Source organism: Ovis canadensis, chromosome 26 (genome assembly GCF_042477335.2).
Source record: "Ovis canadensis isolate MfBH-ARS-UI-01 breed Bighorn chromosome 26, ARS-UI_OviCan_v2, whole genome shotgun sequence".
In the NCBI taxonomy this organism is placed as follows: domain Eukaryota; kingdom Metazoa; phylum Chordata; class Mammalia; order Artiodactyla; family Bovidae; genus Ovis; species Ovis canadensis.
Window position 1 is genome coordinate 52,956,898 of NC_091270.1, and position 14,919 is coordinate 52,971,816.

The following is a 14,919-nucleotide window of genomic DNA, read 5'->3' on the forward strand; positions in this document are numbered from 1 at the left end:
GGACACAACCTCTACGGCGTCTAGTGCGAATTATAATCAGCAGTCAGCTGATTCTAGAGAACTGGCTCAAAATGAACAGTTAAGACCTCAACCTCGTGGTTAAGGGGCCATTTACTTGCGAGGCTGCGCCAACCACTGAAATCTGATTACTTCAATACTGACGCTGAAATGCTGCATAAATTCATTACACATCTCTTGCCGGAATTTTTTTTGCAAGTCCTTACACACACACAAAATTATACCCCAAAGCCACTTAAACTGACAAGACTACATCATCCTGGGCGCATCCGGCTTTTAAAACATTTCAGTCGCTTCGGCCACGCATCATTTACGATGACAGGGAGTCACTGACGATGACAGGGAAAGCGCAAAAGCCAGTTTGGAGAGCACGTGCTTTCCTAAGTCAATACGAAAAGTAACCCTACGCCCACATCACGAACTGGGGGGGGGGGGGGGGGGGGCGGTAAATCTTCGCGTTTCCACGCTGAATCTCGACCCCGGGCAGGTCGGCCAAGGCACACGCCCTCCTCGCACGCCGGGCCGGCGCCACGGCTCCCGGGAGCCCCCGTCCCTTCGCCCCGCGCGCTCGGGCGCACCGCGGCAGGACGCAGGTGGACTCCAGGCCGGGGCGGCCGGACGCAGGCCACCGAGCCCGGGGGCCGCGGGGAGGGGCTGGCGCCGCGAGGCCGGGGAGGGGAGCCGGGCCGCACTCACGCGCCCGAGGGCGGCCGCGGGGCCGTCGCCGCGTCTCCCCGGGTCGCGCCCTGATAGGGGTGCGGGGCGGGGCGGGGTGGGTGAGGGGGAAAGACCTGGCTCCTCGTTCCCTCCGGAAGCCGCCGGGCAGGCAGGAAGTGACGAAGCAGACGCTGTCCGGTCCGCGCGGGAACCGGGTCCGCGCGTCCGGCCGCCGGCGCGGCGCAAAGAGCCCCCGCGGAGCAGCCCGGCCGCGCGCCGCCGGCGGAGCGAGCCGCGTGAGTGGCCCCGCGCCCCGCGCCCCGCCCCGCCGCGCGCCCCGCCCCGCCCCGCCCCGCCGCGCCGCCCCCGGGCCCGCTGCCCGCGCCCGGCCGGAGCGAGCCGCCGGCTCCGCGCCCCAGAGCCCCGGGACGGGGCTTCCCCGTCCGCCCCCCGCTCTGCTTTCCGGGAAGAGCGCCCCTCGAGCGTCGGGTCGGGCCGGGAGCGCGCAAGTGCGTGACTCCCCCGCCGGGGGGTGGCTCCGGGCGAGTTGTGTAACCCTCACCCTCACCGCCGCCGGCACCCCCGGGGCTCCGGCCAAGTGGGAGCTCGAGTGCGCCCAGCACGCGGGTGGTGAGTCACCGGGGCTCTGGGCGGCCCGGCGCGGGCGCCCTCAGATGTCCACTGCCCTTCCTCGGCCCGCCGGTTGGCCCGTGACTTTGTCCCCTTCCGCTCCCGCAGCCCCAAACCTTGAGCGCTTCGGAGGATGGAGAGAAAAAAATCCAGTCGGTGGTGGTGGTGGATAGTGTTGTGTGAGCAAGTCGTGGAACTGTTTAAGTGATTCTCATCTGGATTCGTTTCGAAATAACAGAGCTCTTAAGTGAGAGGCGAAATTGGTAACATTTAAGACGTGATGACAAGGGATCTTCAAAATTGAAGATCCCCCTGGAGGAGGGCGTGGCCACCCACTCCAATCTTGTCTGGAGAAATCCATGGACAGAGGAGCCTGGTGGACTCCGTCCATGGGGTCGCAAAGGGCAGACACGACTTAGCGATCAAACCACCACCACCAGAGGTAGTATCAGGAACCCCAAAGAGGAGAAAAAAAATATATATATATATATATAGTTTATGATACAGTCACTTGATCCCAAGAAGAGGTTTAGTTCTCTACGTAAAATTTTGTCAAACTGAAATCTATCCCTAGTTGTTCAGGTTTTGCCAACTTTATCTCTGGATATTTATTTCAGCAAGGAGTTGATCAAGCATTGATTTACAGGGAAAATATGTGGGAAAGGTTCCGTTTTCTCAGAAAAGCCCTGCATGACAATCCAAGCACACGGTGAGCTTGCTGAAATATCGATTAATTTGCCAGGCAGGAACCACTGTAATGCCCCTGGGCATTTTGTCCTCAAGAGGCAGGTTGTGTGTGTACACTTGGTTAGCCTGTGGGGAGCTGGAAGGGGGCTGGTCATAGTTCATGCCACAAGGGAGCCGTCGTCTGTATGGTGACTTTGGACAGGCTTACAGAGTCATGTCATTGGCCATGATGGAGGAATGGGCAGGACAGGCCTACCCCTGGTGCAAATCTTTCACAACAACTTCACTACTAAAAATAACTCAAGTGCATGTCCCCGGAACAGTAGTGTTACTGCATAGTGTCATTGCATACCAATCAAGTTGTATAACTCTTGGTAAAATTTCACCGTTTGTGGTCAGCAGTACTTTAGAATCCTTCTCCAAATATAAGGAGAGACTGGCAGATTTGTAGCAGGAGAAAGACAGCTCTGTAGGAACACACCATTTATTGAGGGGTGCAGGAACAGAATTTTGTGAAACTCTGAAGCAAGAAATTAACCTGGCTCAGAACAGTCAGGTGTTGGAACACAGGTAGGAGACCCTTTCACAGTTGTGTCAGATAAAGGGCACCTACAAAATGTCTCAGTAGCCACAGATATGTATGTTCCTTGTTCCTTCTCTAATTTCTTGTTAACTCCCAATCCTGAAACCTACCCCACTCAGGGACGGCATGGTAATGCCAGGCCTTCCACAGCATCTCAGATCAGACACCTAAAGTCACCTCTCTTTTTTTAAAATAATTTAATTTATTTTTGGCTGTACTGGGTCCTCGTTGTTGCACAGTCTCTTCTTTAGCTGTGGCGAGCAGAGGTGGGGGGCGGGTACTCTGTAGTTGAAGTGCACGGGCCTCTCATTGTGGGGGCTTCTCTGTAGCTGCAGCAAATGGGCTCAGCAGTTGTGGTTCCTGGGCTGTAAAGCACCGGCTTAAGGGTTTAGTTTCTCTGAGGTATGTGCGATCCACCCGGACCAGGGATCAAACCCATGTCCCCTGCTTTTGGCAGTCATCTCTTACAGCCGAAACAGTCATTGTTATTTTACATTTTGGCACCAACAAAAATCTAGAAAAAAATTCTAGATTCCTTGCCCATAAAGACAGTTATAGTCTCCGATCTTCCAAAAGTTCCCCTTTTAAGGTAGGTTGATTACTTACTATGAATAATGTTACGTTCAGAGAAACTCTGGAGTTCGGTTTTAAGGCATAAGAATCGAATAACGTAAAATCCCCCTGCACCTCCCACTCTCTTAAAAAAAAAAAAAATCCATCACCAGTCTTTAGTAGCTAGTAACTGTGTATGTTTAATGATTTAGTAATGTTTAGATCTTTCGGCTATAAAATTTTATCATTTAAATTCTGTTTTTATTAGTTTCTGACTGATTTTCCTAAGACCAATCTTTATTTTTATCAGACACACATAGATGTTTCAGAGACATTACTCTTGCTCTCAGTGTCTAGAATTTAAGTTAAATGGCCGTTCAGTGATACTCCCTTTATTATAAATGAATACAGTCTGTTCCCAGACCTCTGATAGAGATTTCAGGTGTAAGAAAGGGGCCAACATGCCAGCTGACCTGGGAGCAGACCTTGGGGAAATTTCATTTTATGCAGAGGCAAACTGTAAGAAAGAAAACAGACTTTGCCCTTAATGTACACTTGTTAACTGAGACAAATCTACATTAAGAAACATTCTGGAGGCTCATAGGACAGATATTTCAGTGGAGGAATTTCTACAATGCTTTCACTATTTTAGGATGTCTAGAAGAAATTGCAAAATGACTTCTTAGACATTCCACATACCCTTTTTCTTGGTATTAGAAAATGACTATCACTAGAAACTACAGTAAGTTATCACCTGTCATTTTTCTCCTTTTGACAGAGTGTCTAAAACAACACTTCTGAATTTCTTCCACATATTAAATCATTTATACTTACTTAGTTGAGATTTAACACAAGGGAAGAACTTTCTCCTTAAGGGACAATTCAATGAACTTCCCAACGGCAAGTGAGAAACCGGGACTCTTTCCCTCGCTACTTGATACACTTGCTGTTATCTCTCTTATTTTCTGTGGGAATGTCCAAAGAATGCACTTCCTTGAATAGAAGTCACAGCTGTGTAAATAGCAAAAAGTGACTTTTTATAGCTTCTTTCAACCACGTTTGGCCAGGAGGCCAAGGCTGCACAGATAAAGTTGCAGACTTTCGTTTTCCAGGTGCGTCGGGGGCCTGTGGAAGAGCATGGTCCTGGGCAGCGCCTCTCATCAGAGCCACTGTCACGAGTCCAAGCCAGCTGTGTGGGCCTGTGTCTTAAGTATTCAGGTGCATTTGCCCGGGTAATAGTTACAGGTTGGAAAATGTGCAGTGATATTTCAACCCATATCCTTTTAGAAATATTTTTTTAATCTCCAAGTTTGAACTTTTATGTAGGAGCTGTGATGTTTCAAAGTCAGAAATAAGGGGAAATGCATTCCGTGCCTTAGTGATCTAGATCAGGGTTGGTCAACTTTTTCTTGCCTTTTTTTAACTTAATTTTTTATTTTGTTAATTAATATATTGGGGTATGATTGGTGGTTTACAATACTGTGTTAGCGTCAGGTATGCAGCAAAGTGACTCAGTTATATGTGTACATGTAGCCATGGTTTTTCAGGTTGTTTTCCAATATAGTTTGTTACAATGTCGTTTAGAGTTCCCAGTGCTACACAGTAGATCTTTATTGATTATTTGCTATATAAGTGGTGCATATGTATCAATCCCAAACTCCTAATTTATCCCTCCCCATCCCCTCCCCTTTCCCCTTTGGTAACCATAAGTTTGTTTTCTAAGTCTGTGAGGCTGTTTTCTGTTTTATAAATCTTAACAGGCCAGATTGTATATATTTGAGGCTTTGAGGGCTGTGAGGCAAAAGTGGAAGATACTGGTAGTTCTCTCAACCGTTTAAAATGTATCTATTGGAAATGTAAAACCATTTTTGACTCCTGGGCCACACGGAGACAAGCAGGGGCTGCTGCTGGCCAGTGGGCTCTCTGTTTGTCCACCTTTGTCCGGCCGTCACACCATCAACCTGCCCCCTTTACTGTCTTACAGGCCCATGCCTGGGGGCTACGGAGTGATGGGGGACGATGGGGCCATGGACTACAGCGTCCACGAGGCCTGGAATGAAGCCACCAACGTGTACCTGGTGGTGATCCTCGTCAGCTTCGGGCTCTTCATGTATGCCAAGAGGTAAAGGCTTGAGGTTCTCAGGGTTGATGAGAAGATCCTGAGTATTGACAAGTTTTGCAGGTTGGTTGGTTTGATCTAAATTCAATGCACAAAAACGATTTCACCAGCATTTTGGTTCCTATGAAAGCTCTCTCTCCTCGGCCCTGTCCTCAAATACCAGACACCAGGACTTGGCTTGGAAAACCCAGCTGCTCCGAGAGCCGGGCTGTGAGTGCAGCTCTCGGCTCCCAGGCCAGCTGCTCTGTACTCCCATTCTATCACTTCTGATATAGCTCAGAGTTATCACTCAGCCAGTTCACTGTCACCCTCGGACAAGCACATATTTTTGGCCCACGTCCCTGAAATGCACAAACACCAACTCCTACATGTTCACCACTTCTATCCTCACACGTTTCAAGCTTTCCCTTCTGTTTCTTACGCATGACTGTGTCCCAGAACTTAGTGAATGATGTTGTATGGTCTGATTTCTTGTCTGTCCATCCTACAAACACTCAGTCCCCCGAGAACAGGGGCTTTTATTTAACCTTGTGTCCCTGAAGTGGCGCATTAGTGTAAATCCTCCACAAATACTTCCTGCTGTCATTCCAGACACTGTCGCACAGTTTGACTATCCTTTTCCACACTCCCTGGCTCCTTTAAGAACAGTGAGCAAAAAGGGAGGGAGGTGTTGCTTTGAAGAGGAAGAACAGCAGTAGTTAGATTGAGTTGCTTCTGCTCATAGCCACATGCTTTGTGACGTCCTGTACCAAGGTCAGAGGCATTAGACAGTCCGGGATAATTAGTCCTCCAAGAATAATTGCTGCCTGGCCTGGGAAATAGTTCAGATTCACCCTACCCGTGGGACATGCAGGCTCGCCCTTCACAGCCCCGTGAACCCTGAGCGGCTGGCCTGGACTCCAGGCTGGGGGGAGGGGCGAGAAGAGTCCCCACGGATCACCCCAGGGCCACTGGTAGGTGACAGCGGTCCCCTAAAGAGAGCTGCCACCTCCTCCCCACCCCACTGTTTTAAAAGCATAGACAGGCTCTTGTTCATTTTAACTAGATGACCCCACTAAGGCCCCGCTATCTATTTAAAAAATAGTTTTATTCATTGTTTCCCAGAATTAAGGTCTGCTCACATTCTGTTTATTCAGTACCACCAGTAAATTAGCTTTATTTGCATGACATGACAGGGAGGGAAAAATCGTACTTTTTTTGTCTGTGCATTTTTCTAAACAATAGGGCATTTTTTGTGGAGATGAGGAGAGACACATCGTATATGAAGTGGGTGTATTCAGTCACTACTCTTCCTTTCTTGTAACTGTGTGACTATGCATGTACAACTTCTTACTTTCAGTGAAAGAAAGAATACTTGAGCCAAGGTGGCATCTCACGGGGACAAAACTGAAGAGGGGCTCATGGCCCCTTATGTGCTTTTAATGCAGCTTCTGGTTACTACGATCACAAGAGTGTTACAGTCGTATAGCTGAGAATACAAATCTCTTTTCTGCATCGTTTCTGTGTTTTAGGAATAAAAGGAAAATTATGAGGATATTCAGTTTGCCACCTCCAGCAGAAACTCTGTCAGAGCCCAACTTTTATGACACAATAAGCAAGATTCGTTTAAGACAGCAACTAGAAATGTACTCCATTTGTAAGTATACTCTGCCTAATTACATACGTGTTGCTTAGCCGCTCAGTCCTGTCGGACTCTTTGCAACCCCATGAACTGTAGCCCACCAGGCTCCTCTGTCCATGTGGTTTCCTGGACAAGAATACTGGAGTGGGTTGCCATTTCTTCTCCAAGGGGATCTTTCTGACCTAGGGATCGAACCTTCGTCTCCTGCTTGGCAGGAAGATTGTTTACCACTGCACCACCTAGGAAGCCTTGTTACATACACAAGCATGTTTAATACATACTTTTTAAAAAATTTTTGTCTAGTGTTAAAAGGTTATCAGAAATAAATGATGGTGGCACAGGGAATTATATTCAATATCCTGTAACAAACCTTAATGGAAAAGAATATGTATGTATATGTGAATCACTTTGATATACTCCAGGAACTAGCACAACATTTTAAATCAACTATACTTCAGTGAAAAAAAAATTTTTTTAATTTTAAAAAATAGCTGATAATAGAAGCATAGTACCCGGTTTGCATGAAGTTAGTGCTTCAGGACCCTTCCCCCATGCGGAGCCCTCCCCCTGAAAGGAGCCCTAGCAAGCTGTTTGTGTGATCACATTTTTTGAAAATTCAGCAAAAACTAGATGTTTTGCTAGTCGATGAGCCTGCTGTCTGGTCCTCCTCTGACTTGCCTCATGTGCAGTGGCGTTGAGGTGGCCACGAGCACTTTGAGGATCCAGCTAAGGGGAGGTTTTGAGTTGAAGCTGCTTTTAGTTTGGGTTTGAGTTTTGTGTTTACAGAGTTTGCAGTCACTTCAGTTTCAATTAAATGACCGCGTACTGCAGCCACATTATGTGCGTATAGGAGCAGCTTCCAGGCCAGAGGTTATTAACATATCCTGTGAATCCCAACACTGAGTGTGTAGGTGGTGGAGAAGAAACAAAGGTTAAAGGGCACAGAGCCAGGGTGAATGTTACATCCAAGCCACAACCTCTGATGCCACCATTAAAAAAATGAGGTGTGTCTTCCATGGTGTGTCATTAAATGAGGAAGGGCAAGATGTAATTGTATATATGCTAGGGTGCCGCTCCTTTAACGCTGAATGACTACAGCATGTGTGTGTAGTAAAAATGTTCCATCTCATTTTTCTTATCGATGTATAGTTGAGTTACAATGTTGTGTTACACCTGTCTTTACATGTATATGGCCCAGTGATTCAGCTATGCATTTTTATACATACATATATATATTCTTTTTCAGATTTGTTTTTCCCTGTAGAACACCACGAAATACTGAGGATAGTTCCTTGTGCTGTTCAGTAAGCCGTTGTCGGTCATCATTTTGTATTCAGTCCTGTGTGGATGTTAATCCCAACCTCCCAGTTCATCTCTCCCCGACTCCTTTATGTCTGTGGGTCTATTTCTGTTTCATAAAAAAGTTCATTTGTATCTTTTGTTTTCTAAGATGTCATGTATAAGCAGTATCGGTGATATTTCCTTCCCTGACTTCGCTTACATGGCCGTTTAGATTGCCTTCATTGTCTTGGCTATTATAAATAGTGAACTTGGCTTGGCTGTTATAAACAGTGCACCTATGGACATGAGGGTGCACGTACCTTTTCATATATCCAGTTTTCTCTGGATATATGTCCAAGAGTGGGGTTGCAGGATTGGGATAGCTTTAGTTTGTAAGGAGCATCCATCCGGTTCTCCATAATGGTTGTACCAGTTTACGTTCCCAGCAAGAGTGTAGGAGGGTATGTTGTCTCCACATTATTATTTGTAGACTTTTTGATGCTGGCCATTCTGATCCTTGTGGTTTGGATTTGCCTTTCTCTAATAATTAGCGACGTTGAGCATCCTTTCATGTGCTTGTTGGCCTTATATTATGTCTTTTTTGGAGAAATGTCTGTTTAAGTCTTCTGCCCATTTTTTGATAGGATTGTTTGTAAAAATGTTCTGTATAATTATGCAAGCCTGGAGGAAAGCTTGGAAAGATACACATGAGATTATTAGCATTCATTACCTTGATGGAGACGCTGTGGAACTCAAGGAGAAAAGACAGTATTTTTAAAAGAAAGATGTCTGCAATAAAATCTTAAATGTGAATGCGTGCATGCTCATGGGCATAAAAAGAAGCAAGAAAGAATGATCAGCAAAGATATTACTAGTGTTTCTCTCAGGAGACTGGAATTTCAGGTGAAAAGTAGAAAAAAACGTATATATATATATAATTTCTCTAACACAAGTAGAACTTCTAAAAATTCTTCAGCATTAATTTCACCCTGAGAACTATAGACAGCAGTTCCTCTCTGGAAAGGGGCTGCAGGGCTATCAGGTGGGAGGAAGATACACTTTCAGTGTTTCCTCTTTGGGTCCCTTCTGCATTTTGTATCATATTCATGTATTACTAGCTCAGAATAAGAAGTAAACCTGAATTAAGCAGAGCAGCATTATTCATAGTAGCCAGAAGATGGAAACAACTGGAGCATCCTTGGCTCCTGAATGGTCCACAGCCTGTGGTCTGTGTGTGCACAGGGATCATTCAGCCTCTAAAGGGAAGGAAATCTGACAGGTGCTGCAACAAGCAGGAACCTCGAAGACATTATGCTCCAAAATTACTTCTATCAGGAAGTGAAGGAAGCCAGTCACAAAATAACAAATAGTGTGTGATTTCACTTCTGTGAAGCAAATTCCCAGAGACACAGAGTGGTGTCCTCACTAGGAGCTGGGGGAGGAGGGGACAGGGAGCTTCTGTGTGCGGAGGAGAGAGGTCAGCGTGGGGTGGTGGGCAGACAGCTGCTGCTGGTGGTGGCACAGCAATGTGAATGGAGCTTCTGCCCCCGAACCACTTAAAAATGGGGAAAATGCAAATTTCAGTGTTTTGGTATTATACCTCAAAAAAAAAATCCCCAAGAAAACCTAAGTATTAAAAACAAAAACACAGAGAGCGAGAAGCTCTGTATGGAAAAGGATTAGGTTTTCCTTGATGCCTACTCAAAACAGAGGTTAGTGGGAGTGCCCTGGTGGCCTAGCGGTTAGGAGTCGGTGCTTTCACTGCAGAAGCCAGAGTTCGATCCCTGGTGGGGGAATCTAAGATCCTGCAATGCCGTGCAACGCAGCCAAAATACAGAAACAAACAAACCCCCAGAAGTTAGTTGGCATCAAAAAAAAAAAATCCACTGGCATAGCGTATACAGTTTTAAACCCAGTGTACCGCTCTTTCTCTTCTTTAATGAAAATGGCATAAAAATGAAGTTTGTCTGAATGCCTGTGTTTGTAAGGTGTGTTAGTTTCTGTTGCCCTATTACCACAAATTTGGTGGCTGACAGAGCACAAATCTTACAATTATAGGTTAAAAGTCCCACAGCAGTTTCACTAGGCTAAAACCACGGTGTCAGCAGAGTTCTGTTTCTTTCTGGAGGCTGTGAGGGAGCGTGTGTTTCTTTGCCTTTTCCAGCTTCTAGAAGCTACCGCATTGCTTGGTTTGTGGCCTCATTCACCCATCTTCAAAGCCAGTGGCATTGCGTCTTTCTGGTCATTCTTGCATTTTTATAGCTCTGTCTGTCTCTGAACTCAGCCAGTAGAGATTCTCTGATTTTCAGGGCCCCTGGGATCAGGTTGGGCCAAATAATCCAGGTGATTACATAATCCCCCCTCTCAACATCCTTCATCACAGCTTTAGAGTCCCTTCTGCCCTAGAAGGCAACATATTCACTGATTATGGAGATTAGGATGTGGATGGAAGCCGTTGTTATAAATAGTGAGTGTTTGCACATTTCATAAGTCCCATCACATTGCATCATTCTTAGTGTTGATGACATATCTAATCCTGATTTCGTCTGTAGGTTCAAGAAAGAAGCAGACAAAATTCTCTTCCTCAAAGAGTGAAAGTGAAAGTCGCTCAGTCGTGTCTGACTCTGTGATCTCATGGACTATACAGTCCATGGAATTCTCCAGGCCAGAATACTGAAGTGGGTAGCTGTTCCCTTCTCCAGGGGATCTTCCCAACCCAGGGATCAAATCCAGGTCTTCCTCATTGCAGGCAGATTCTTTACCAACTGAGCTACCCGGGAAGTCCAAGAATACTGGAGTGGGTAGCCTATCTCTTCTCCAGGGGATCTTCCTGACCCAGGAATTAAACTGAGGTCTCCTGCATTGCAGGCAGATTCCTTAAAAAGGACCCCCCAAATTGTATAAGCTTTAGGCCGCAAAAGTCTGGATCCACCCTGAGTATATAAATAAATAGTATTTCTTCCTTTGCTGGTAAAAACTTAATGAGGAGGCTGAAAGCTTCAAAGCTAAACCATTCACAAGACTTTGGCCCTCCACTCTCTAATTTTCAGGTTAAGACCTTCAACAATTATTTCTCAGAAAAACAAAAACGGTACAGAATTGCAAGTCTGTTTTTTCTTCTCGTGTATATTAATGACAATGTTCAGTAAATGTCTTAGGCTTGTCATTTAATATATAGTCAAATTCCTTATGATGTGGCAAAAGCATTATTGATCATTTATCTTGAGGTGGAGATGGAGGATAAGAAAGGAGGACATTACAAAATGTTTGAGTTTAGTAGCTTTATTAGTGTTTACCCTGTATTTTGGGCTTCCCAGATGGTGCTAGTGGTAAAGAACCAGCCTGCCAAGGCAGGAGATGTGGGAGACGCAGATTTGATCCCTGGATCAGGAAGATCCCCTAGAGGAGGGCATGGCAACCCACTCCAGTGTTCTTGCCTGGAGAATCCCATGGACAGAGGAGCCTGGCGGGCTACAGTCCATAGGGTCACAAGGAATTGGACACGACTGAAATGGCTGAGCATGCACTCACTATGTATTTTAGTGTTCTGAATAAGCCAATGTACAAAACAATAATAATAAACAATGGATATCAGCACTGATGAGAAATTAGAGGATCACAAAGTATCATAAATTTCCTGTAGTGAAAAAAAATTGTTTAAGCTAATTCTTTACTGAGAATCATGACTTGACTGTAATTTAATGATGTGAACTCATAATGATTTTGTGACTTTATTAATTGTATCTCCTTTTTCCCTTGTTTTTTCTTTTGTTTATTTCCTAATAGCCAGGAAGTATGACTATCAGCAGCCACAGAACCAAGCTGACAGTGTGCAGCTCTCGCTGGAATAAAATCTCAGAAAATCAGTGGCATAAATGCTTGTTGTTCAAGAGTGCAGTCTCCTCCCACTACTAAATCATGACCAGCGTTTTTGGGTCTTTTTAAAGTTCTGTCTCCATAAAATCATTTTGTTTGTGACTTTCCCCCCAGTTTTCTGGTGTGTTTGGTTTCGCTTTTTAAAATTTCATCTCCAGATCATTTGTTCCACAAATTGAAAATGCCTCCAAAGGCCTGAACACAGAGAATCTGGGAAGGTATGCAGCCACCAGAGGTGGCAGTCTTACCTTGTGAAGATCTTCACTCCTTCAGGATGCAGTGGGGAGCAAAATCGCAAGAGTCTGGAGCCTAGGCCACTTTGGGACGTTTTCGCAAAATTAAAAAATAAAAATCAAATCATTGAAAGAATTTCCTCTTCGATTGTGTCATGGGATAAATGTCATAATGGATAAGGGACTAACTAACGTGTGTTCTTGTGGCTGTTGTTACCTCCGATTGAATTAGCCATCTTTGTTTCTTCAGGAGTCACACAGGAAACTGTCTTTTCTGCACCGGGAAATCCTGACGCACACCCCCTTGCTAGTTGTGGAAGTTTCCTGGGACTGGAGTTCATTCCCCTTCATTGTGTTCCCACGAGGTGTGTCCTTCCACCAGAAGAGTCTTCTTCCAGCCATGCCAGGGCCGTGCTGCTGAATACTTGGGTACCTCTGACAGGTGCTAGCTACTTGCTTTGGGATCTTATGACTGTAAATGTTTAACTGTCTAGCTTCTTGAGCTTTTTTTTTTTTTAACCATAATAAGCTTCCCTGTAGACTCATACCTTGTACCATTTTTCTGCTGAAAAGTTCATGCTGAAAACACTGAAATGTTTTTGCCCAGTTTTTCATATTTATTTAAAGAAAAACTGGTTGGAGGTAATAGCAGGTACATTTAACTGTCCATATAACTGTTCAAGAATTTGTTTTCAGGACTTCCCTGGTGGTGCCGTGGCTAAGACTTCATGTTGCCAATGCAGGGAGCCTGGGGTTCAGTCCCCCGTCAGGCCACTGGATCCCACGTGCCACAGCTAAAGCTCTTGAATGCTGCAGCTAAGACCCAGAGCAGCCAAATAAATATTAAAAAAGAGAATTTGTTTTTGAATCAAATGCAATTTTAAAAGTTAGAGTTAATATTTTAAATGTTATTGCCTTTTCCTTTACAATTATGAAGTAAAGAATATAAATTTTATTGGGTTTTTTAAGATTTTTTTTTTTGAGATGGATCATTTTAAAAGCCTTTATTGGATTTGTTATAATACTGTTTCTGTTTTTTGTGTTTTGGCTTTTTGGCCAAGAGACATGTGAGATCTTAGCTCCCTAAACAGGGATCAGACCTGCCCCCCTTGGATCGAAAGGCAAAGTCTTAACCACTGAACCAACAGGGAAGTCCCAAGAATATAAATTTTAAATGAAAAAGTTTAGGCCAAATGAAATAATTTCAAGAAAATTGCACTTACTTTAAAATTTATGTCATTCAAAAATGTGTATATTTTACATGGTGGATTGTTGAGCAAATGGAATAATTCTTTCTTAACCCACAGATGATTTTGAATTCCCCACCTGTACCCAGAATGAATACGTAGAGTGAAGGATTGTAAACTGGTAATTATGGCCTGGGGCAAGCAGAGCAACGAGGGAGCAGTCTCTTAAACTTTGCTCTTATGTAATCAGGGGTGGGAGTGGTTCATATGCTGTCACTGATGGAGGCACAAACCTGGACAAATTATGAAAACTGGCTATGTCAGGACAAACTGTGTACCTAAATAAATGAAAATCACAACACAATTGATGGTAATGGTTTTTTATTTGTCACTAGCCATGAAATTAAAAGATGTTTGTTCCTTGGAAGAAAAGCTATGACCAATCTAGACATCATATTAAAAAGCAGAGACATTACCTTGCTGACAAAGGTCTATCTAGTCAAAGCTATGGTTTTTCCAGTAGTCATGTATGGATGTGAGAGTTGGACTGAGAAGAAAGCTGAGTGCCAACGAATTGATGCTTTTGAACTGTGGTGTTGGAGAAGACTCTTAAGAGTCCCTTGGACTGCAAGGAGATCCAGCCAGTCCATCCTAAAGGAGATCAGTCCTGAATATTCATTGGAAGGACTGATGCTGAAGCTGAAGCTCCAATACTTTGGCCACCTGATGTGAATAACCGACTCATTAGAAAAAACCCTGATGCTGAGAAAGATTGAGAGCAGAAGGGGATGACAGAGGATGAGATGGTGATGGCATAGCCAACTCGATGGGCGTGAGTTTGAGCAAGCTGCGGGAGTTGGTGATGGACAGAGAAGCCTGGCGTGCAGGTCCTGGGGTCGCAAAGGACACGACTGAGTGACTGAGCTGTACTGTAGACAGTATCAGATGGCTTTTTATTTGCATCCACTAGATGGTGAACATTGGACTCTGGCGAGTGAGAGAGGAAGATTCCTCATTTTTCTGTAAAGCCTGATGAGAGCCACACCCCCTACCAGCAGGATCAACGGCAAGGCCGCTTTGAAGTTTCCTCTCTGCTTCCACAGCTGAGCAGGGAAGGGGGGATGCCCCGCGGCCACACTTCAAAGCCACGCCAGCTGACTGTCCTGCTTCTGCACCCCCTCGCCTCTGGGAATCCACCAAGGGTCCATAACGGAGCTGTTTTCTCTGGAAGAAAAGCGGCATGGCTAATAAACAGCCCACTAACACTGGTGTTCTCCTTTCCCTCGTTTCTCCCTTTCACTGCATGAAAGTTGCGAGGTTAGCTCAATGGGGCAGCTCCCCTGGGTGCACAGCTGGGCCAGCCCACTGCTCCAAAGGCACAATTGTTTGCTCTCAACCTTACACTGTTTCCGGTGGAGTTCTTGAGGATTCACCAGAAAGTAAGATGCAGAGTTTATGGTAAGATTGCTGTAATG

At 45.2% G+C, this 14,919-nt stretch overlaps 2 protein-coding genes across 10 annotated transcripts in view; one reads left to right on the forward strand and one right to left on the reverse strand.

The window, feature by feature from the left end:
- Positions 1-977, reverse strand: part of SLC20A2 (solute carrier family 20 member 2) — a 110,727-nt gene extending 109,750 nt beyond the window's left edge. Inside the window, exon 1 of the mRNA XM_069572710.1 lies at positions 810-977. The gene's annotated coding sequence lies outside the window, so the exon portion shown is untranslated. The remainder of the gene's footprint in view (positions 1-809) is intronic.
- Positions 432-13,808, forward strand: SMIM19 (small integral membrane protein 19). 9 transcript variants are annotated; one of them, XM_069572713.1, is made up of 6 exons: positions 1,035-1,305; positions 1,923-2,014; positions 4,240-4,345; positions 5,112-5,249; positions 6,758-6,882; positions 11,935-13,808. In XM_069572713.1, the coding sequence occupies exons 4-6, from the start codon at positions 5,116-5,118 to the stop codon at positions 11,997-11,999; spliced, it is 324 nt and encodes a 107-aa protein (XP_069428814.1). In that variant the 5' UTR covers positions 1,035-1,305; positions 1,923-2,014; positions 4,240-4,345; positions 5,112-5,115; the 3' UTR covers positions 12,000-13,808. The 9 variants fall into 9 exon arrangements, with proteins under 9 accessions (XP_069428813.1, XP_069428815.1, XP_069428818.1 ...); XM_069572718.1 differs by having other exon boundaries at positions 1,035-1,184; XM_069572714.1 differs by lacking the exons at positions 1,035-1,305; positions 1,923-2,014 and adding an exon at positions 437-971.
- Positions 13,809-14,919: the final 1,111 nt, after the last annotated feature.